This window comes from Chiroxiphia lanceolata, chromosome 3 (assembly GCF_009829145.1).
Source record: "Chiroxiphia lanceolata isolate bChiLan1 chromosome 3, bChiLan1.pri, whole genome shotgun sequence".
Lineage (NCBI taxonomy): Eukaryota > Metazoa > Chordata > Aves > Passeriformes > Pipridae > Chiroxiphia > Chiroxiphia lanceolata.
Window position 1 is genome coordinate 41,237,286 of NC_045639.1, and position 23,728 is coordinate 41,261,013.

At 35.0% G+C, this 23,728-nt stretch overlaps 1 protein-coding gene across 3 annotated transcripts in view; it reads left to right on the plus strand.

The window, feature by feature from the left end:
• SIPA1L2 (signal induced proliferation associated 1 like 2) overlaps nucleotides 1–23,728 on the plus strand; it is a 129,746-nt gene that overhangs the window by 88,089 nt on the left and 17,929 nt on the right. For all 3 annotated transcript variants that reach the window (XM_032682931.1, XM_032682933.1, XM_032682934.1), the window contains exons 11-17: nucleotides 8,061–8,318; nucleotides 11,908–11,991; nucleotides 13,433–13,536; nucleotides 13,948–14,051; nucleotides 15,877–16,265; nucleotides 17,721–17,945; nucleotides 20,495–20,648. In XM_032682931.1, coding sequence (XP_032538822.1) covers nucleotides 8,061–8,318; nucleotides 11,908–11,991; nucleotides 13,433–13,536; nucleotides 13,948–14,051; nucleotides 15,877–16,265; nucleotides 17,721–17,945; nucleotides 20,495–20,648 — 1,318 coding nt within the window. The remainder of the gene's footprint in view (nucleotides 1–8,060; nucleotides 8,319–11,907; nucleotides 11,992–13,432; nucleotides 13,537–13,947; nucleotides 14,052–15,876; nucleotides 16,266–17,720; nucleotides 17,946–20,494; nucleotides 20,649–23,728) is intronic.

Consider the following 23,728-nt stretch of genomic DNA (forward strand, 5'->3'; position numbering starts at 1 on the left):
TCTAAAGACTTTTGATCTTGCCTTTTCTCAGTGTTTATAATCTAAACAGAGCAGACAGAAAGCAATATAGGAATTAGGTGAGAAGACTGAGAGTTTCAGTTGACAAAGATGATCTATGACATTGTTTGTAAAATATATTAATGAACGAGGGAAATTAAGAGAAGGCAGAAAGGAATAAATTACCAGAAGTTTAGAGAAAGAAGATAGCCTATCGCTGCTACTTACTAGTTAAAACTTATTCAAATCTATCTCTCTGTCTCCTACTCAATTGCTTGTTTTAGCCTTCTGCAATGTCTTATCTTGCAGAATCATAGAAACAGAGAATATGTGAGGTTGGAAAGACTGTTGACTCCAATCCCATTGCTCAAAGCAAGGTCAGCTAGAGCAGATTGCTCAGGGACATGTTCACTGGGTTTTATATATCTCCAAGGATGGAGATTCAACAATTCAGTATTTCAGTTTCAGTATGCAGTCATTCTTTCAGTAAGATATGTTTTTACATACACTTAAATGGAATTTCCTGTGTTTCAGTTTTGCACCTAGCCTTCTGTGCTAGAAGGAACGATGGTTCAAAAGCAGGTGAAAGCTTGACATCTATGCTTCAGTAATTATTGCTTTTCTTCACAGCTGTTTTTAGAGGTTTTCTTTTAAGAAGTGATACATCAGACTATCTGACATGTAGAAAAGTTGATTTGGAGGCTGAAATAAGTACCTTGAAAGTTTGACTCATCCTACAGAATATATGATCTTCTGGCAGTTGGTTAAGGTTTTTTTCTCTGAATTTCAGCCTGATTTTTCAGGGTAGAAATTGGTAGTTTGTCAATACTTTTTTACTTTAGGTGCCATAACCTGAGGTTTCAAGTTTTTGCCCACAGTGCATAGATATAAAGATACACGTATTTGTTTCTACAAGAATCTGTTGCATTAAAAGTTTACATACATTTACAGGAATATAAATATAATTCTAGGAAAAAAAGTATTCATAGTTTCATGAAAAAATCCACATGTATCATTTTATTAATGCCTGTCTTTTGTTTTCTGAGATAATCAGCTGATTTCCACTGCTTGAACGAGTAGTTTCTGCTTAGCTCTGTCTGCTGGGTTTTAGGAATAGGAAGCACTGAGGAATTTCTCTATGGATTGCTTATTAGCATTGGTTTTTTGCTGGGATTGAGTTCTGAATTGAGTTTACACTGATTTGACATGAGTACCATGGAGTATCTTGGGAATTGTACCCTTCAAGTGAAAATGAGATCCAAGTGTGCAAGGGTGTTTTCAAAGAAGTCTCAGTCCCTTGGAAAAAAAAGCAGCTGAAGTGGAGATCTTGAGTGAAGTTCTTAACTCGATCTTTTTTTTGCCTTTTAACTTCCCCACAAATCATCCTCAGTACATCAGCCTTTTATATTCTAAAAGAAAACCAACAAAATGTAAGTGTGCACATACAAAGAATGCTAGCAATAAACTATTAACAAGTTGGGTTTTTTTTTCTGCAAACTGTCTTGTATTCATTTATTTCACCATTTATTTCAACTGTTTGAATGTTGAATGTGCTTACAAAGGAATGTCGTGGAGTGATTAGGAAATTACAAAGGAAAATTCTGCTCGATAAATACCTTCCATTACTTAATGTAGACCCTTCTGCCTATAGTCTTGATAGCAGTATATGCAAAACCAGTAATGCAATAAGGCTTTTCATTTACCATCCTGTAAAAATTAATGTACTTGAGACAAAACTCCTGATGTTTTCACTTTGCTCTGGCAATTAAATAAGCATGTACAAATTGAGAAATCGTAATTATTTGTGTGGTGCCAGGCTGATGTTTAGATAGAAAGAAGAATTTGCTATTTGAAACAGAAATTCTTTAAGTTTGCAAAGCAGCATTAGAACAAACCTACTAGTCATTGTATTCAGATCTAAATAAGCATCCTTGAGTCATATATTTGTTTCTGTGCTATGTCTGTCTCTTCAGAATTATTAATTTGTTCTTCTGGTGTTGTCAATATTATGTAGTACTGCAGCACAGTAGTTAGAATTATATGCATTCTGACAGAAGAATAATGATGTTCATTCTAATTTACTTTCACTGGTGGTGTCACAGTAGTGCTAAGGGCACTATGTCCTTAATCAGTTAAATACAAGTAAGGAAATCAAGTACTTCTAAATCCATTTTAAACTGTAGATTCTGCTAGAATCTTTTTTACTACATTGAAACCTATGTGTCTGTCTTAGTTCAACTACCATTGCGTATAAAAAGAAACTGCTGAAGAAATAATTTCTAGAAAATTTAGAAAACAAACAAAACTTTAAAACAAAATCTCCCAGGATGGTCTAGAAAAAGCTGAAGAGGTATAGCAGGAGTAGTTTCCACTGTTGGCCAGAGCAAGTAAGAGACTCTTTTCCTTCTTGTAGGTAATTTTGAAAATTGAAATATTTTAGTAACTATGACTGAAACTGCCTGTGGGCCATTTTTAAGTACTACTGCATTTCTTTTGAGGTCGTTTTATTCTCCTGAACGTTGCAAACTCTTCCTTACAAATAAAATAGATGTTTTCCAGTCCTGATGCTTGTTCCCCTTAAATGATTGTGATCTGATTAGACAGTTGTGTTTCTGGGGCTTTTTTTAAGTAGCAGATAACCAACAGAGTATACAATGTTGTGAAAAATATTTTTAGGAAGTGGAAGAATTTACTGTGTGGTAGAGTTCAAATCTTCTCACAAGGGTCTTTGCCATAAGCTGGTTGGATAGTTCATAGGGCCTTCAGATTCTTTGGGGTTTTTTAATTATTATTTTTTTAATTACCCACCTGTGCTAGAAGGGAACCAGGTTTAGAACTGCTGACTAACAACACCTGAGGCAGGTTAAAGCAGAAAAACCTGAAACTGAACATTTGATTTTAAAAGTAGAATTTAAATGTACCAAAGCTTATAATTTCACCCCTGCTACTAATCTAAGAAGGCTGAAAACTCTATACTATGATGTTTCTTAGAGGTAACTGAATGAACTATCACTAAGAAAGTGTAATGATACTAATTGGAAGCTGTACCACTTGCAAAAAGTTAATCCTCTTTACCCAACAAAAAAATAAAATGGTAGCAAATGCTTAACTTTCTTTACCATCAGATTTACTATACTTCATATAACATTATTAGATGCAGGGATTGAGACATAAACACTGTGGTTTAGCCTGATGGAGACTCTTAGCAAAACCAAACTCTGTCAGAACTCTGCAAACAACAAAGCTTAGGCATAAGGTACAGGTTGCCCTCTTCCCCATCTTTAGTATGTCCTGCACTGTGTCCTGTACTTTATTGTACAGGCATCTTTTTCTATTTTGATTTGCATGAAAACAAAGGAAAACTAGACAATGTGTGAAACATATGGTCGCCACCCAGAAATAGTCTAACAAAAGAACTGTAAACTAAAAAGGTACAGAGTTGAAAACAATTCTCTGGCACTTACTATATTTCTTATCCAATTAAAAAGACTACATTTTTTTTTTATGTTGGGTTATGAATGAACTTATAACAGGAGTTAATTATAATTGCTAAAGTTTATTATGTGTACAGTTGTTACAGTCAAGCAGGAAAAAAACCAAAAATGCCCAGCAAAGCTCTGATTGTCTCTATGGAGAGATGCAAAGAAGAGCTCCAGACTCTTGGGGTTTTTTTGTTGGTTTGTTTTTTTTTGGGTTTTTTTTTTTTCCATTTTTTTTTCTTTCTTTGCTCTAATCATAGAATCACAGAATGTTATGCATTAGAAAGGACCTTAAAGATCATCTAGTTCCTTTCTGTATTTCTCTTTTTCATACAACAGGTGTAGAGGCTCTTAGGAGGCCTCTGAATTGTTTGTCAGCTTATCCACACAAAGGCTCTGGTTAAAACTAAATAGTAACAAAGATCAGAAGGGCTATGAGTGTATCTTCATAAAGGAGGGATTGGCAGCTTCAACTCTTTGGCTCTATGGAGGGACTGCCAGAGAGTTAGCACTTGTCTTAAACCAGGAGTGATCAAGTCAGCAGCAGTCTTACCTGAGGTTGCCATAAACAATGTCATACATCTGTTGTGGTATGAAATTATTTTAAAATAAAATTGATTTACTTTTTTTCAAAAATTTTTTTTTTTTATGCAGCTCACTACTGTTAATAGGTCAGAACTCGAAATTTTTGTCTTGGCTTTTTAACTAAAGTTCTCTTACACCATTTCAGTATTATGCAGTGTCTTGGACTTGTGCTGTAGCTAATATAGGGAGTCAGTGGAGTTGAGAGGTTACCTCCAGGAGGCACTTCTGAATGTCAGGGAAGGGGAAGTCTGTGTTTGACTGACTTAACTACATCCTGGGTCTAAGCAAAACTAAGCTACTAAATTCTGATTTTCAATTAAGTCCCTACAATTAGGAGAAATTAATCTATGTTTTATTATGTGGATTTAATAGATTGCACAATGAGTCATCAGTCTCATTGTGACACTTCGGGCACTGCTGTAGTGTAAGAACAAACATGCACTGTAATAGAAGTGATTGGTTTCAAAGGCAAAGTTTAAGTGAGCAGAATGCAATTACTTATTGTACTGCTAGATATAGATAAGGACTCCTTATGGAGCAAGATTAAATGTTTTGAATTGAAATGGTGATAGTAAGGGATAATTTGTCAGTGTCATATAACTAATGCGCATCATTATTTACCATCCCTCAATCCCTCTGTGATACACTGAACTTAAGTTAAATTGTAACCAGGTGTTCTAGTTTTGTCCTTACCCTAACAAATCATTCATAATGTGTGAAATCTGTAGATAGCTGGGGTCCAAATACCTAAGTCATATCCAGTAGTTGATAGTCATAAGACATAGCAGAAAAAGAAGGCTTTTGTGTAGTTATGAAGGTGGCAAGCTGCTGATCATGGTATAGAAAAGCTTTTAACTTTTCCGTGGAGGTGAATATTTACCTTTTTTAACTAACATCCTTGCCTAATATAGGCCCTTCACAGAGCCTTTTACAGAACCTTTATATGGAATCTGAAATTAATATTGAAAGATTTGGTTAATGTACTTTGAGAAATTTAATGGACTGCTTGATAATTGTTTCAGAACATAATACTCCTTGCAGGAACATTTGAAAATTGCAGATTTTTATAGTGGACTCTTAGATTTTATTATGCAGCCATGACCTGCTTGTATCATAAAGTCATGCTCTCTGTAATTGCAGAGAAGGTTTAATAAACTAAATTTTTTATAGGATAATATGGCTCTTGAACCAAATACATTAGTAGGAGTCTGTGCTTTATGTTGAAGGATTGATTTAATTAATAACAAACTATAGTGAAGGAAGTGCTATCATTTCTGATGTGTGGCTAAAACTTGGTCACATTTACATGTTAAATAACATGAGTCTGTTTTTTCAAATGTTATATAGGATATAATTGCAAAAGATGTTTGATATCCTGTATTTGTTTAACATAACTTTAAGTATCTTTTTAAGACCATAAAATAGAGATTTGTCTTTACATATCCTTTCAAGTTAATTTAAAAAATGTGTAAAATTAAAATTAAAAAGAGAATGAAAACCCATCATTCAATACCAGTGCAAATCATTTCTTCAGTGGAATAAGTAACACTGTTATAACTACAAGTTAGATAATGGTCAAATTAAATATTTAAGAGGAAATTGCATTTAGTTTTGTGGGTTTTTTTTCATGCAAGATCACTTGCAGTTTGATCCATGGCGGGGAGTGAGATAGGGATCCTTGCTGGATTGCAGGAATGAAGTAACTGATTTTCTTTCTTTCTGGTACAGGAGGTAGCTACAATTGTGACTTTACCTGTCTCAGTATGCTGCAGTATCTGTTCTTTAAGCAGAGCTTGTGAAGCAGTGAAGCTTATTTTTTTTTGCATTGATGTTGAAGTGATTGGTTTGGTAGTTTTAAATTAAAATCTAAAACTCTTATGTGACAAAAGAAGCCAAATAAAACCATGGATTTTTTTTTTTTTCTGAGCCAGTTCAACAGACATGTTGGGGCTGTGTTTTGAATTCATAAGTAAGACTGATTGTGTACAGTGATTTGAAACAGGGTTGTTTTGTAAGCCTTTTTCTGCAGGAACTAAGTCCTGAATATTTTCTTTTTTTCACTTGTAGGGGACTATGTTTTCTTGATGCAAGCAAACACAATATTTTACAAAATTTTGAATTCTTACTCACTGTGGCAAAGCTTCTTGTTTCCTGTTTTTATATCATGCTTTAGTTAATCAGTTAGCAAGCTGAGTCAAACTAAATAGTAGTAGCAATCCCTTTTGCCTTTAAAACTCGTGACTATTTTTACAACAGTTAGAGTACTTTATGGGGAGTATCTAATGAGGGATACAGTGACAATTACATGCTATAACTTTCTCAATTACCAAGATGAACTGTGAAATTGATATCTTAATAATAAAAACTGGGGAAGGGTTGTCTTGTTTCTAATGCCTAAAGCCTATAGGAATGAAGAAGGGAGTTAAAAAATTCTAAGAAATTAGTAGAAGGGTGATTGAAATTTTAGCCTACATAATTGTTCAACTTCCTAGTCAAACAATGGATAACTGTATATATGGCCACATGAAAAAATATGCAGTGCATTAAACTAATATTAGTGTTGCTAGATCATCTCTGTATTCTTTGATTCAATGCTACAGGATGAACAGTTTGCCTGTTTCATACTACAAAATTCAACAGACAAGCATTTGGCTGGATCAGACTGGGCATATACAGAATGTCTAGAATGCAATTGTTACAGTTGCTCAGGTGTCTTCTCTTCAACAACCTTGAATAATAGCATTTTTCTAATTTCTTTTTTTCTTAATCTGTCTATCTGAAGACTGATAATGAAAATATTCTTTGGGGGTTTGATTCAGAAGCTTTAGGGCGCAGTAATTTAATGTGTGAGAATTTATACAATTTATTTGAACTGCACATTTATGTTAAGTCATTTGTGCCAAGATGTTTTCAGGATTAAGACTGTGAACTCCTTACACACACTCTATTTTCTCTAGGTGATTTTAGTTTAGTTGGAAATGGTAAATATTGAGTTTTCAACAAAAGCAAAGCTCCATCAAGACTCAGCTTAAGGAATGGAGCAGAACTGTAGTTGAGACAGAGGAGCAAATTTTCACTATTTCCTACTTAACGTTAATGTATTGCTTTAGAGTTATTTGGGGTGTTTTCTTTATAGATGTTGATTTAGTACACACTACCTATCAGACAATTAATGGAAACAGAATGTTCAGAATATAAAATATCTACAATGATAATAAGAGCTGATTTAAAGCAGATGTGAAGCTGCTATTAAGCAATTTCTGAAACAGTAACCTTTAATTATTAAGTCCAGTCTGAGTCTGTCAGTACTTTTATACTGTCAGTACTTTTACCTGAGTTTACACTGTCTGGGAATACTGTCAGTATTTAACCACATTGTACACTTCAAGCAGAGGTGGTAAGCCAGACTGTTTCTGCTTTGTCTCTTCTTTCTACTTCCTTAATTCTCTTCCAAACCTAGAGATCCCTGGGAAGAGAGACATTAGAAAGTACACTTTGAAAACACGGAGAAAAATATTTAAGTGCCACTTAATCATTTTGCATTGTAATCTACATGCTCTGTCATTCAGTAGAGACAAGGTGGGATTCTAACGGAGAGTTCTCAACTCCACTAAAAAAACATATTTCTGAATTTTAAACAAACCAAAGCTGTTTTAGGAGAACTTGATGTTTCATGACTTCTGAATGCCTTGTTTCTAAAATTTTTTGTTATGTAAAATTCAAGCTGCAGATTAATTTATAAAATATTAATATGTTCTCGTTTTTGAAGGGTGAGGAGACAGTTCAAAGATCTTTGAGCACATGACAGCAACTCCTTTGTTTTGAAACATTTCTTACTTGCTTGGCCTGATATGTTTGAAGTGTTTCAAGCACAATGCTATATGAACACCTTTGGGCACCTGGAATCAAAACATGTATATAATTCTGACTGTGAAACAAGATTTCTTTCTTTATTCTCTCCAGCGACGCTGATCAGCATTTTTATTTGTCCCACCACAGGGGTTGTTCAGAACTTTGTCGTATACCCATGGTGGAATACAAACTTGACAGTGAAGGCACCCCATGTGAGTATAAAACCCCTTTCAGAAGGAATACCACTTGGCATCGGGTGCCGACTCCCGCTGGGCAGCCTCTCTCTCGTGCCTCTCCAATCCTAGGAACATCTGACAGACTGCAGTGCCAGCAGCTTCTCCAGCAGGCTCAGACAGCCATTCCTCGCAGCACTTCCTTTGATAGAAAACTGCCAGATGGTGCAAGGTAATATACTCTCTGGTTAATGCCTGTCATTTTCCTAATGTGCCTTACTTTAGAAATCTCTGCTTTCTAGAACTTTGGTATCTTATTTTTTAGACCTTACTTTGTTGAGTTTTGACAGTAATTTTAATTCTGAAGTTGTATTAAAGAGCGTTCACTGGGCCAGTCTTCTTTAAACAAGTGACTTTGTGATGGAAGTGGACTGTACTGAGGATCTGAATGCTGAGGACAGCTGATCTTTCCTTTTAGTCCCAAATCGGTGAAGTGGGAAACTGCCTTGTGACTTTTGGATCTAAATAATGTCCTGTCCCCCACCCGTTGGAAGCCTATTTAAACAAATAATGAATGTAAATAAAATGAACTCATCCCTTTAAAAATTAATGACTCAATCTTGTTACCAAGCTATTGGCGTAGTTTCAAAGGGTTCTGCAAGTCATTGCCAGTCCTTATGCCTTGCTTTGCTTTTAATTAAACAAAGCAGAGCATGTAATTTGAATATAACACCTTTTAAATGATAAGATGGTATCCTTAAATGTTAACTCTGTTCTAATTTAATCATAATTCTTCATTAAGATGAAAACAGAATTACTTTTAAAGGTAAAAATTTGTAAATACATTTGACCTTTGAATTATTTAGGAGAACTATATGTCTTCAGCAGAACTTTCTGTCCTTTATTGTTTACAATCATTTAAACTTATACCCTTATTCCGTGGCGTTATGTAATTCTAATTTTGAAGGAAGAAATTATTTCATGTTGAAAATATCTAATTGATATGAAATCTTAAACACTAGTCTTAAATAGCTTTAAAAAAATCTGTGTGAAATAATGAAATACCACTCTTGCTGCATTGCCTATCTTATTTAGTAGAAAAGAATTAGTGACTTTTTACATTGAAATGTATAGCGGTAACAGTAGTACATATGTGAAAATGTCTGTATCGTTGTCTGGGGAAGGCAGACTCCCAGTATTCTTCTTCTCCCCATCCACTTCCTCACCTCCTTAAAAACTGAGAGATGCAATTCTGTAAGCGTGTATATACCGTTATAGAACTTAAGCTTTTCCTGATGTTTTGTTAATGAAATTCTTGCTAACATCTAGCATAAGGAGACAATGTATCAAATGTCTAGAAATACTTCAGGATTTATGAAGCCTAATTAAGCATACTGTATGCTTATTCTTAGAATGAAAGGAAAGCCTTCTGACATGCTACTCATTTTCAAAAAAGCTTTACAAACATAAGTTGTGCTTCTGCTTACACTCAGTGAAGAATGTGAAAAATTGCTAAGACAGAGGCTATCTTTTATCATGAAGAAATTCCTGTATCACTTAAACAAAACATGTGCAATGCTGAAGTGCTGTTCCGGGGAAGACATGATGCAGAGGATAAATAATGAAAAGAGAGGAAAATGATGGACTGTGATATGTAGGTCTTGAAACATTCAAAGAAAGGTACCTAATTGGCAAGGTCTTTCCACATGGGAAGAGGCATAGCTGATGATTTGGCAGAGAGATGGGCTTAAAAATAGAAGAGTTTGAAGTGGATTAGCGCCTATAAGTAGTCCTCTAAGGGTGAAAATATATACCCAGGCTAGGAAAATAATGGAGAGATTTTAGAGGGTCAGAAACTCAGTATCGGTTTAGGCAAATTGAAGAGTGAAAGCAGGGAGAAGCAGGTTGATAGAACAGGGAAGGTTTAACAGCTGCTCAGAAAATAAGCTGAGTGAAGTCAGGAATAAAGCAGTTGATTTTAGAGACAAAAAGAGGAAGAAGCAACAGAAATGTGGGCTAGATATAGTAGAAGAGTTAAGCAGCAACAATTTAACTACTGTGCCATGTAATATTTAGGTGCCCAGTCCCTGGAGTGAAATTAAAACCTGAGAGCTGGATTCTTATTCTCCTAATACAGTTCCTGAGTTAAATTTAAGTGCTTTGAGAAGGTGGTCCAAGTGGTTTTGTGTTGTTCAAGGAGTTTCCTCTAATTAGAAATCACTAAGAAATACAAGGATAAGTTTGAGCTCTACTCCTGTTTTCATAAAATGCCTAATTCCGTGACAGCTGCTAATAGCATGTGCCTGAGTGAAGCTTCAATCATACTCACTCTTCTGGTTATTGCACCAAGAAGTGTCTGTGTACTTTAGTCCTTGAGTCACACTTGTAGGCTAGTGCATCCTATCACCTGGAGTCTGGAATCCATTCCTGAGAATAGTCAGCTGGAACTTTTGTACGAAGGAGCTTCATGAGGCGTTCATTGATCGAATTTCTGTGGTTTGCCTTTTGTAGCCACTCTTTGTTTAGTGGGCTAGAGGCTTTGCTCTTGTCCATCAAATAGGAGGCTTGGGATCTAGACATACATCAACCTTGGGATGGCACAAACCAGTGTCCTGGTTTTGAGGACAATGTCCTAAACATCAGTCTGGAGGCTGGAAACACGTGGGATCATAACTTACCTATTCCTTAATGCTGGTTCACTTAAGCTGATTAAGAAATGCAAAATTCTTAGTGGTAAGAAGCAAGTCCATGGAACTGAATTAAACTGTAGCCTATAGACTAGTTCACTTGATTACGAGAGGCTCAGTCTTGTCTATACTTGTCAGAGACAAACATGCTGAAAAATTAGGCACTACACTATCTATTTATTGTGTATGTATTTGGCTGTTAGACAAAATATAATAGCTAATGTCTTCAAAATTTTCAAGCTGAACTGTAAAGTTGCTAGTTGAAGGTCAAGTCCTTGGGAAAGTGTAGTTTATAAACACAAAACTACCTCTTAGCAGTTCCTCTGAGTACAGACATTCATTTCTACATGTAAAAAAAAAAATAAAAAAGAGAGGGAGAGAAAAGAAAAAAAGATAAATACAGGGAATTAAATTCAAGATAATATCACCAAAGGAAATTGTATTGTAGTTATGGAATGATATGCACAGAAGTGAAGAAAAGGACAGTGATCAAACCCAAATTTAAGCATTGAATTTCAACTGTCTGGAAATACAACAAAACTGCTTAGAGACATTGTTTAAACATGAGACTCAAAAGTTTAAATAGTAGGTACAAAATAATACCATTCATGGAAACATTTTCTTACTGCTTTTCCATTTAAAAGAATTAATAAAATAAAATAAAAAAAGTATTGCCCTTACCTCTTCTGAATTTACTATGTTGAAAATTGGACTATGCACCAAGGAACTAACAATTGTTTCTGATCCACCATGAGTTCTTCCCACACGTAAATTTAGAGACCTAATCCAGCTGCTCTGACTCCTGAGTAATCCCACTTGTTCAGAAGTAAAGCCAGAACTAAGGAAAATGGGATTTTGCGCTTAGTCTGTTTCTTTTTGTGCCTTTTTTATATATTCAGTTGGAAGTATTTTATTAGTAATGGAGTAAATACTATACCTTTAAAATTCTTGTTTAAGTGTTATGAAACTGAGATAAAACTCTGAATGCCCAAAATAAATGTAACAAAGTGTTCATACTGCATCTGTATTATTCATAAAAATGAATGTATTTGATAAAAGAAGCCCAGCCAACTTCAAATCTGAAACCCCACAAATACCTCAATGCATTGTTAATGACTCTAGTAAACATTACAGAAGTTCTCCGAGCAACCAATCCTCGTCCAGTGACCCAGGACCCAGCGGGAGCAGCCACTGGAGACAGCAAGTTGGATATGACGGGTATGGGTGATTTTTTAAAATTTTTATGTAAATCTTGCAATAGCTCCTATGCATCTTCTTTCTTTAGCAAAATTTATATGCATGTTCTATATCATAGTTTTATTTTCAAACACTGTTAGTGTCTTTTAAGATGTACAGGTTTACTGATCTTTGATGTAACATGCATGGAAATACAATTTTAAAGTCATGCAATTTAATTCTTTAGGACCAAATTTTTACTTTACAATTCAGGTAAATTACAAATGCTTCTTGGGTTTACTTTCCCAGAAATAGGCCAGAAATCAACTAGTAACTCAGAACTGGAATAAAATAATAATAATACCTTCTCCTTTTGCTTCAGTAGAAAGGTGTTTGATTAAAAAAATATCTTTGTGGTCTTCAAAATGTTTGTTTCAGTGATATCCATTCCCTTGCATCTTTTCTCAAAAACGTAGCAATTTCAGAGGTCTCCCTGAAAGGCTGTTGCAGTATATGGATACTTCTTTAATCCCTTGTTAATACCTTGGTGCTGAAGTTTCAGAAGTTAGCTGTCTGTATATAAAAGACCACCCCAGTATAACTCATGTTATAAGACTATTATGTGAGACATCTGTTCTAAACTACTTTAAATTTATGACACTGTTGTATATATACAGCTGCCAAAAACACTCCTGTTACAAAAAATTGAGCAATGATAGTATCTACATAGAGTAATATAAAAGCATTCCAGATTTGCCAAGTGGCTGTCAGAAGTTACTTTTCAGAAAAAAACGTGAATATTGACTTCTTGTCTGGAAGCTTATTAATGCTTTGGCATGATTGATTGTGGATAAGATATTCCATGTAGCAGATATATATGCCATATCTTGGAGACTCTTCGAGGAATCTCAGATAACTCAGTGAAATCACTGGCAGCTAAAGAGATGCTAATAATTCAATTAAACGGTAGCTTTTTTTTTTCCTTTGACAGTAAACACATCAAAATGCATCTTGTGTAAACTTTTCCAGCACAGTTATTTCTAACAGCAACCTAGGTTTTAGTGTGTTGCTTTGTGAAATGTTTTAGCTTTTGCAACAAAACAATGAATCTAGTACTAGCTTACATGTTCTGAGTGTGAAAACCTGTGATGCCTAACCAGAGTTACTTTCATGAAACTGTAAAGCATATATTATCATGGTTCTTCATTGCGAAAGCTTTTTGGGAATATAGCCCCAAGAATGCATTTCTTCTTGAAGTTCCATGTCTTTTTGGCCTATTCACACTTAAGATATAACAGTATGCTGTTGACAAATTTGCATGTAAATATTTCCATGAAGAGTTTAGAAATGTTTGGGAATGATTGTTTAAAAAAATCACTCACAAAGTATTTGGTTTTAAGATTAAAAAGTGTTATTGTTCGTCGTGTAACTAGTCTTGCAGGATAAAAACCCTAACAGCTTAATTTTCTGCTTATGTTAAAAGATGCCAGTCCCCTTTACTCCATGAACATCACCAAGGTTCAGGCTCACTGGAGTGTGAAGGAGGCAGAGAACGAGAGGAAACTTTGGAAGGAACTAGACATTCTGGTAATGAAAACCACTATATCTTAAAAATAAGTGTTCTTTGCAATGCAGTGCCTGTTGAAATGCAGTCACCTTCTGATGCAGAGGCTTGATACACAAAGAGCAATGTAATATGATAGTGAAAGTAGGGACTGTTACAGACAGTCTAACAGAATATGATGTGGGATATTTAGATAATACTTGAAGCAAACTCATCCTGAACTTCAGAAAGCCTCATGAATGATGAAAAGCAGATTGAATTTCATTTAGTTATAATTGAAAAGCTGGATCTTAGGAAATTCTACGAAGATACATGCCTGTGATTCCAAAGAGTGTACAGGTTTGAAACGTGATGCTGAGTCGTGTGCCTTTTTCCTTTCTACGTATACTCATATTTTTAGCATTCAGAAATTAAAACACAATTATGTATTGCAGAAACCAAGTGGCATACACCATCAACCAAAGTCCTGAGCTCCTACAAAGACCGAGCTTTACAGAAAGAAGGCAGTGGCAAGGAGTCACCAAACAAGCTTTCACATGTAAGTCTTTTACTTGGATGTCATTCAAAACTCTGCAAAAACTAAACCACAAAACAACAACAAAAAAGCCCCCACTCTGGACTTAAAGAAATACATCTTAAAAATACATTTTAGTAATTTATGAGGACCACTGTATGTTTTGGGAGGCAAAGAGTATGCTCACCTACATGTGGGTTGAATTGATTATGCTTAAACTGTGTTTATAGACTCAGAATTCCTAGAGGGCTTGGGTCTGGGGCACTGAAGAGATAAAACCAGTATAGTTTATACTCAGCTGTGTATTTACAGCTACATTTATATTGGCTTGTTTCATCTGTGACATATTTAATTATCCTTTAAAAGAGAATAAAATTATATTTACCATACCACTTTTTATCTTGTGTGAAATACCCATGTAGTGTAATTATCATAAGCACTATAAAAATGTAGTTTGTAGGCTGGGAATGCTGAACAGATTTCTAGTCTACCTAGTTTAGTGGCTTGTCTTCAGTAATGGCAAAATCCTCAACAACCTAGTGATGGAAAATACACTAATGATAATGTGTGTTACCTGGAAGATCCTGCTATACGTGCTAGGAGTCTGTATGCTCTTTGTAAATTTATACTAGTGAGTATACGAGGCCAGTTTCCCATCTAACATACATTGATAACTAATGAGAATCTAGCTTGATACTTCTTGGTAAGGATGTATTGTCATAAACAGAATTATGCTGTAGAATTATGCACGTGAAGACAAAAATATGTTCTTTTACCTTAAGCCAAAATTGACAGGAAGCTAGGATAGGTATATGTAACAATCAGTATTAAAGAGCACCAATACCAACGTCCCTCTCCCTGGAAAAAGTGCTTATTGTATTTTTATCAATTGTTCCATCATTTTTAAGGCAACAGCCATCTTGTAAAGGTTAGAATGAGTGCAAATGTGACCCCTCCTTTTTTTTCTAAACTGATTTTCTCAAAATTTGAGACCTGTTAATTTCTGGAAAGGCTGCCTTGTCTAACTGCTTTTATGTGTTAGCAACAGTATCTCTTAGCATCTGTAAGAGAGAGATCTCATAAAAAAATTAGTTACCCTTCCCACTTATATTCTACCTAATAGAAGTCCATCTGCCCAAGTAGAAGTCCATCTGCATTTATTCTGGCTACTCTGTCATACGTTAATCCAACTCTCTATAAAATTTATTTAAAAAAATAAATTACAAAACCCCCCAACTTTATTGACACAAATGCCTGACATAATTATTCCACTTCAATAGCCATGCATAGTTTAGGGCCCTGTGACTTAAGTTACTTTCATCTGGTACACATACATCACAATTGGTTTCAATTTAAGTAGCCACACATCCAATTGGATTTGATCCAATGAGCTGCATATTTCACCTACACTGAGAAAAAGCCAACAATAATTCAGTCTTTGGTGTTTTTCAGATTTGCGGTAGAGCTTGCTTAAACAAATAATTACCAAGGCTTCTAACTGTAACAAAATGCTTATTTAACTGTTCAGAAATGCAATTTTATGGATGTTAAGCAGGTCCTATAATCAGAAAATTCACGTCTAATGTTAAGATTTGTGATAGAAGATGGAACTAGAGCCTTTTTATTTGCAGTGACATCAACCTTTAATGTGTCTAGCCAGCTGTGCAATTCATTTCACAGAAACTGGTGGTATAATTGGCTCTTTTCATACTTCGCAGTTATATTATAGCATAGTGAAAAAAAATAATAAAATGGTTTTTGAATGGCACAAATTCAGTAATTTATATGAAAATAAATCTCTCACTATTTAACTTGTGGGGTGTCTTTTTTGGTTTGTTTTATTGTTAAGATTGGGGACAAAAGCTGTTCAAGCCACTCAAGCAGCAACACCCTATCCAGTAATACATCCAGCAACAGTGATGAAAAACACTTTGGTTCTGGAGATCTGATGGACCCTGAGCTGCTTGGATTAACATACATAAAGGGGGCTTCTACTGACAGTGGAATTGATACAGCTCCCTGCATGCCGGCTCCTCTGCTGGCCCCTTTGCACCTTGCTGGCAGCAGGTCTGGAGTACACTGTCGTACTGAGCAGTGGACCGAGTCTTCTGAAACTCCTGGCCCAGATGATGATCCAGCTAAAATCTATGCTGTTCATAGCTATGCCTCTGCTATTTCGACCAGTCACACAGCTGAAGGCAGTATGGGAGACCTAAGCGAAATCTCCTCTCATTCCAGGTATGTGTTTCTTACAAATTAGGGATTAATGATTATAGATTAACATAGAGATAACTATTTATCATTCTTTTTATTCTGTTTACCTTTCTTTGAAAGTGCACTTAACTGATTTTGATATTTTTGTTGTGTTCAAATGCCTATGTGATCAATTTTCAGGCAATTTTTGATGAGTCTGCCTGAAAAGCATAGACAGACCACCTTCCAGCTCTGATGGAGGCTTTATATGTGACCTTGTGCACATTGCTTACGTTTTTAAAGTTGGGAAACATCCCTGAGTAAAAGATAAATTTGCACCTAGAACTTACTTCACATGCTTTTGTTTTTTTAGTACAGTGCAACAAATTACCTTGGAATTAATGCTGAGGGAAATCAGAAAAATTGCAATGGTCAATTTTTACGTATAGTGAAACTGCATCGTGTACCATCCTCCCTAATTTACATTATTGTGATGTATGCTTTACGGTTTTGTTTGTTGAATTGAATTTCTGATTGTTTTTCAGCTCTTCTTTTTGCTACTAATGAAATGTGTGCATGGTACATCTGTTGTAAAGCAAGCTTTGAAAGTACACTTGTACAGCTGGTTGCCTTTGTCTCCCAGTTCCCATTTTATGGTGACTTTGAAGTTGAAGCTTTGGTCTATGTGTTAAGGTTTTTATTCTATAAAGGATGGAAGGAAATTGTTTGTTCTTCTTTCCCTCTGATTTTCCTGTTTTCAATGTCAATCAGTACAGGAAAATAACCAAATAACATCTTGTATCTTCATTTCTTTATATGCTTGACATGAATGAATTTGTCTTGTATAATTACTCTGAAGAAATTTATTCTTCAAGGAAATGTTTAGTTTATTTTAAATAATTTTGAGAATCTTCACTAAAAGGTTTTGTTAGTGTCTACTAGTGCTATTATTCATAATAAGAAGGTCTGTTAAAATTATCCAGAGAACTGTTTTGTTGAGCTGAAATTTCCTTCTGTTAAATTTGTTGATAATTTAATATTAATGTGTCTGAGTGAAAGACACAGCTTAATCTGGCATGAACTGGCAAAATTAATGTGAAATAGAAAAGCACATAAGTTTTATAATTAGAGAGATATTTGGGTAATTCCCTATGTAGTTCTTGATGTACATGTGCTTGTACATATTTACTTTAAATTGCACACACAAATTAAATATATATCTCTTGAACTTACTCTTTTATTTTGATTCATATCAGTTTTCAGTGGCATTTCTGTAAGTTGAATTCTATGCATTATTTGTTCTAGAAACCCATCACAATTCTCTTCTCAAAAAGCTTTAATGTATATGCAGTTTGTATGTAGAAAATTACTGTGCCCATGTTGCTTCCTTGATTTTAACCTTGAGAAAAACTTAACATCAAGAAGTATTGCTGAAGCGTTTATTTGTTGTTGTATTGCAGATTTAATTTCTACTTTTGTGCATTTTCTTCACTTTTTCAGTGGGTCACATCACTCAGGAAGCCCATCAACACATTGCTCTAAAAAGAGTGGCTCCCTAGATACCTCCAAAGTCTATATAGTGTCTCAGAATAGCAGTCAACAGATGTCTGGGTCGGTTTCAAAACCATACCACAGACAAGGAGCAGTCAGTAAATATGTCATTGGATGGAAAAAATCAGAAGGAAGTCCTACACCTGAAGAATCTGAAGTTTCTGAATGCCATGAGTAAGCACTCTGTTCTACTTTGTTGGGGGAAGAAGGGTAGTGAAAATAAAATTTAAAATAGCATAGAAAAAAAAAATTACAAATCCTCTTTGGCATTTTAATGTTTGGGGTTTTTTTTTCCTGTATGTTTATGTATCAAAGGTACATCTAAAACCAGGAAATAAGTCAGTAACTGCATAGGATAGTGTGTTCTCTTCTGTTCTAGCCAGCTGCATCTTTTTCACGTATGTCAAAGCAAAACTGACAGAAATTGCCAATAGTGTGTGTAGCTAAAAATATATGGCTATGTCAGACACTCTGAGTTTCCATTTGGAATCTCTAGGAAGCAATTGGGAAGGTGCAATTTTATTATTGTCTTACACAGCTTTTCTTCAAATCTTCAGGAACCTTAGTTAGTTGTAAAAAAGCTTGCTTTCTCATGCTTTTGTATTAAACCTTACTACTTGTTGCCTGTTACATCAGCTGATACAATTGATGGAGATGACTGTAAATTCATTGGTGATCTATAGTAGATAATTTTTTAAAAACTAGTGCCAATTGGGGATATTTTAGAGGTCCTTTGGTATCTTTTTCTGACTTTGTTTTTAATGAACGAGTATGAAGGGATGATTAGGATCCCACAAGAAAAAGATTAAGTGGAGATATGACCCTCTCTTCATGAGATTATGAAAAGTGCAGACATCCATAAAACTGCATATTTCTCTAGCAAGTGACATTTAGGTAAAAATATTCCTATGTACAGGTTAACACTGAAATAGCTCATGAGAAAGTAGTTGTTCTTAGGTGGAAGAAAAAGCTTGCACTCCAAGGAAAACATGGAGTATCTCAAATACAGAAAGATGCTACTTTCGGAGTGTTGCATCAGTAATAAGTAATGTTTGAATCTGCTGTTTAACATTTAAATTCCTGTTAGCTTCAAAATCATCTTCTTGGATAACGTTTTTTTTGTGCATACTATTGGGTGCTGTCTCTCATTAAACCATATTCAGCCCTATAAATCTTGATAAATTGACAAAATGACATGCAGTATCTGATTTTCAAATGTTTAATATGGGATTATTCTTTGCTTAATGAGAGTGGGTTATTAGCATGTTATATCTCATATTGCATATTTGTGCATCTCTATGGGAAGAGTCATAATTAAAAATATATGCTAGAAAATATATACTATGAAATATGACCTTGAAGTTAAGCTCCTAAATTCCTAATTTTAAGAAGTAGAAGATGTTATAATCATCCTGTCCTGGTTATTTGTGTTTCTTGGTGTTATTGTACAAGTGATTTCATTTCCACCCCCCTCCTCCATGTTTTAATTACTTCATTTGTAGTATTATTTAAACTTATAAAGTGGTAACATCAGTGATTCCCACAAGTTTTTGCATTTTAAAGTAGATGAACTCCTGAAACAATTTCTCTTTAGTTTGAATGACACCCTTAAAATAAAATTGGATAATGAATCATGGTATTGAGACTGAAACAATGGCAATTTAGACAATTATTTTCAAGACGTAGTTCTATTCAAGAACTGTTAATTGAATGTGACAGTATTTCATATATCAGAAAATATTGTCAGATTTTTCCATGGCATACAGTGTTGCCTCTCCTTGTTCTTTCTAGGAAAGCTCTCTATATATCACGGAGAGGAAATATCTCTCTGAGGATAATTATGTTGAAATAAAATAACATCTCTAATTAGCAATGATGAAAATCAGGTCAATTGCTGAATGTTGTGCCACTATAGGATATAATTCACTGAGAATTACACTTTAACATAGCAAAGTCTGTTTCCTCTCTGCTGAAGACAGAGTCGCTGATTTTGCTGCATTTGACTGTAAGCGGTGGCTTCCAATGTGTGTTCTCTGTGACTGGGAATCTCTAGTTCCTTTAATTACATTTTCAGAGTAAACCTGTTAAAATTCTGTCGCTCCTTTCTCACTGGAAGGAAGCTGAAGGATAATAACTCAGTTTGGCAATCTATTGTTGACTGTAAATAGATTTTTATGTGCTGATGATTAAGGAAGACAGCTGTTTTATTTATCTAAAGAACTTTATGAAGTTGCTGATAATAAAATACACGTAGCACACTACACAGTTGATTACCATTACACTTCAAACATTGCCATCGATGACCATAGTAATTTTTGCAGATTGTGAAGCTGGATGCAATATCACACTATAAAATATTGATTTTCTGATTTGCCATGGAAGTAAAAGTTAAAAATTTTTGTGATGAACCTTTGGAAATGTTGACATAAATACAGCTTTTATATTGATAGAGAAGTGTGGTGTATAAAAAAGAGAGGCAGGCTAGGAGAAACCAGGATTATGCTCTTTTGCATTGTTCTTTAGGATTCCTAAACTTGATTTTTCAGTGGTTTAAGAATTTCCTTTTGCACCCACAATTTCATAAATGTAAAGTGATCAAAAAAATGTTCTAAATAGAGTGTGCTGGGTCAGGAGATAATTCTAACCATTTTCACTTTGTGACAAAAAATGATTGCAGCCTTTCAAATCCAATTTCTTGCTAAAAACACCAATTGTCTCAACAGAGTGTATGATGATATTGATGCTGTGTCTGCATCGAGTCCAATCCAAACTTCTGTGAGGAATGCCATTGTTGAAAGCCAACAAATCTTGTCCAAAGAAGATTTTCTGAAGTTGATGCTGCCAGACAGCCTCTCTATGGAGGAAGGGAGAAGAAAGGTTGGCTACTTTCTTTGTCTCTATCTATCTCAGCCACAGTTACCTTAGAAATGGATTTGTGGTATTGCCAAGATTGCTATAGGGAAGGCAATAACATTTTGTACAAGCTAATTTTATTCCATGGGGATTCTAGAAATATTGACCATAAATTCCAAAGTATCATTTCCCATAATGATGGGAAAATTGTTTGATTATGTATGAAATACAGTATTTGTTGAAGTCAGTCTTTGCTTAGCTTGAGCAGAGATGAGTGCAGGTTGAACAACTTAATTATAATTTGAAAGGTTAAGTGACATTTTCAATGTAGGATGCCTGAATTTATACACTTTGTGTGATATTAAGGCACATGAATAAAAGTAGCCCACTTTCCCCGCCCTGTAATAGTTGGTACCAACAATTCCATCTGAAATCTGAACCACAGTTTCATGTAGGTATCAGTGGTAACTTCTCAGAAGGCATAATTGTCAGTGCCAGTGGAGAGCTCATCTAATTTTTACTGTATGAAGACAATCTAATATTTAATAGTTCTCAAAAAGTGCATAGAGAACTCAAAATTTGCTACTCCCCAAAGTATAAATCGTTCTGAATTCTGTGCCTAATGTGGAATAAAGAACAAAGCAATTAAATTATTTGTGATAATTGGCACACTTCCATATTAACTCAATGTTCTCTTAACCCATGGTGTTTAAACAATATGCTGAATAGCATAATCATCATGTCTGAATAAAACTAACACGTAGGAATCCTCTAAGTACAGAGTTGAATTTAAAATTCAGATTGTATATATTTCTAACATGTAGTATGTTAAGTGTGCATTATATGTGTTTGAATTTTCATAAGTAATGTGCTAGAGGTTTTTATCATTTATGATTGATACAATAATTGGGGTTTTGTGATGATTTCAAGAACTGCCAATGTTTCTGGAAACCTAAATAAGAATCAAAAAAGACTGAGGAGGTGTGACTGTCCTTAGGTAAATTATTGCTATCCCCTTCACCTCCCAAGACAAGTAAACAGTAAGAGAGACCATGGGCCCTGACTTACAAGAGATCCTGGCCATAGGACTTGGCAGTATACAGTGTTTGGTTATGCCTTCACAGAGGGTAGTAATCTTGATATTGGTGAGCCAGTTACCTTTGACAGTGAAGTCAGAAAGGAATTTTCTGAATATGTGAGATTCTACACAACCAAGTCACATTTTTTTGTTTGGTTTGGCTTTACCTTCTTCATAGATCAGGGAATAATGAGCCCTCTAGGTAATGTTTAATTTTTGTTGCACCCTGAAAGGAGACTGTAAAACTCCAACTATTAACATTGAACACGTTTCGATAGCTGGTGAACAACTTTTATAGATAGAAGATGCAGTATAAGGTTAAGGAGACTTGAATAGCAGCCAAGAATTGCAGCAAGACACTTTCTGAGAATCATCTTGAGTGCAGGGGAGAGGAAGAGAGACCCTTCAGTTCAGAGGATGAAAACTTTTAACCCTCTGCTCAATGTGGTTCCTAATTAAGCTCAGGGTCTTTTGATATTCCTTAGCTACTGCTTACAGAAGAATACTGTATATCCATTCATTTAAGAATGCTGCATATGTCCTCTATCCATTCATTTAGGGATGCTGCTTATGTCTGTTGTGACCATGTTATGTGTATGTTAAAATTTTTAATGTTTATTTCCATGGCCCATATCTGTTTCAGGCAGATCTCTAGAACCAATGTAGTATTTTGATGCTTTCCTAGATTAGAATCTGAATGTCTCCCTCATATTTCTCAGGGATGTAGTTAAGCATTCCAACAATTGAACATATTCTGTATTGTCATCAAGATAAATGCTTTCCTAAACTAGCACTATGAAATGTCTTTAAGTATTTTGTGAAGACTGTGTCTTGTGGCATGGACATGGGGGAATCAATTCAAAATGATTAGGTTTAGATATAGATATTAGGAGGAATTTCTTTATTGTGAGGGTGCTGACACACTGGAACAGATTGCCCAGGGAAGTTGTGGATGCCCCACTCCCTGGCAGTGTTCCAGGTCAAGTTGGAAGGAGCTCTGAGCAACCTTGTCTAGTGGAAGGTGTCCCTGCCCATGACAGGGGAGTTGGAACTAGATGATCTTTAAGGTCCCTTCCAACCCAAACCATTCTGTGATTCTATGATTCTTTCTGCATATTCCCTTTAGAACCATTCATCAGTAAGCAAGTTTTATCAGAAGTGCAACAATGTAGATGTCGTTAATTCTGTACTATATTCACGCTTTTCAAACGCTATTCCTCTTAAGCAGTTGTTCTGCATAGGGAATGTGCAACTCGTAATTAACTACAAAGAAAACTAGAAATTTAATTGTTATATGCAGGACAAACTAGTTAAAATAATTAAAGTGTTAACTGGCCTTTGTAGATGTAAAGAAACCTGGGCTTTCACTGCTGAAGAATGACTTATGAAGCAGAATGATCCAGTTATACAGTACAGTAATATCTTGTTTTTCTGTAGATATTTGGGTTGTGGTTTAGGTAGCCTTTTGAAATGCATAACCAGTTTTCACTGCACTCTGTTACCCTCTTTTCTAAGCCTATTTTGTGATATCTGGAGAGATGCAGCATCTCAAATCACTTTTATCATCCAATGAATTATGTGGCAGCATATATCAGTTCAGAATATTTAATATTAAAGTGTAGTCATTTCAAATTAAAATCAAACAGTTCTATGTATAGTCTTGCATAGATGTTGAGTCAGAATCACAGAATATGTTGCCAGAGTTGGTAACTTTATATACATTTCTGTAAAACATCGCTGTCATAAGGCTCTGGAGTTTTCATTTAGCATTTCAAAATTAATAAAACTGTACAATATCTGATTAATCACTGGTGATATGTTCCAAAATATTGAGGAAGTACGAAAATCCAATTCAGTAACTCTTTTGAGGCCCCAGTAGATCTGATAGGGTGGAACAAATCTCTGATCTTCTATATTAGTTCAAGAATTCCAGACTGCCTGCCCAGAAAAATACTCCCAAGAACTGATGATGGGATATGATCGTATGAATTATTTTAACCAGTAATATACGTTCTTACTTTTATAT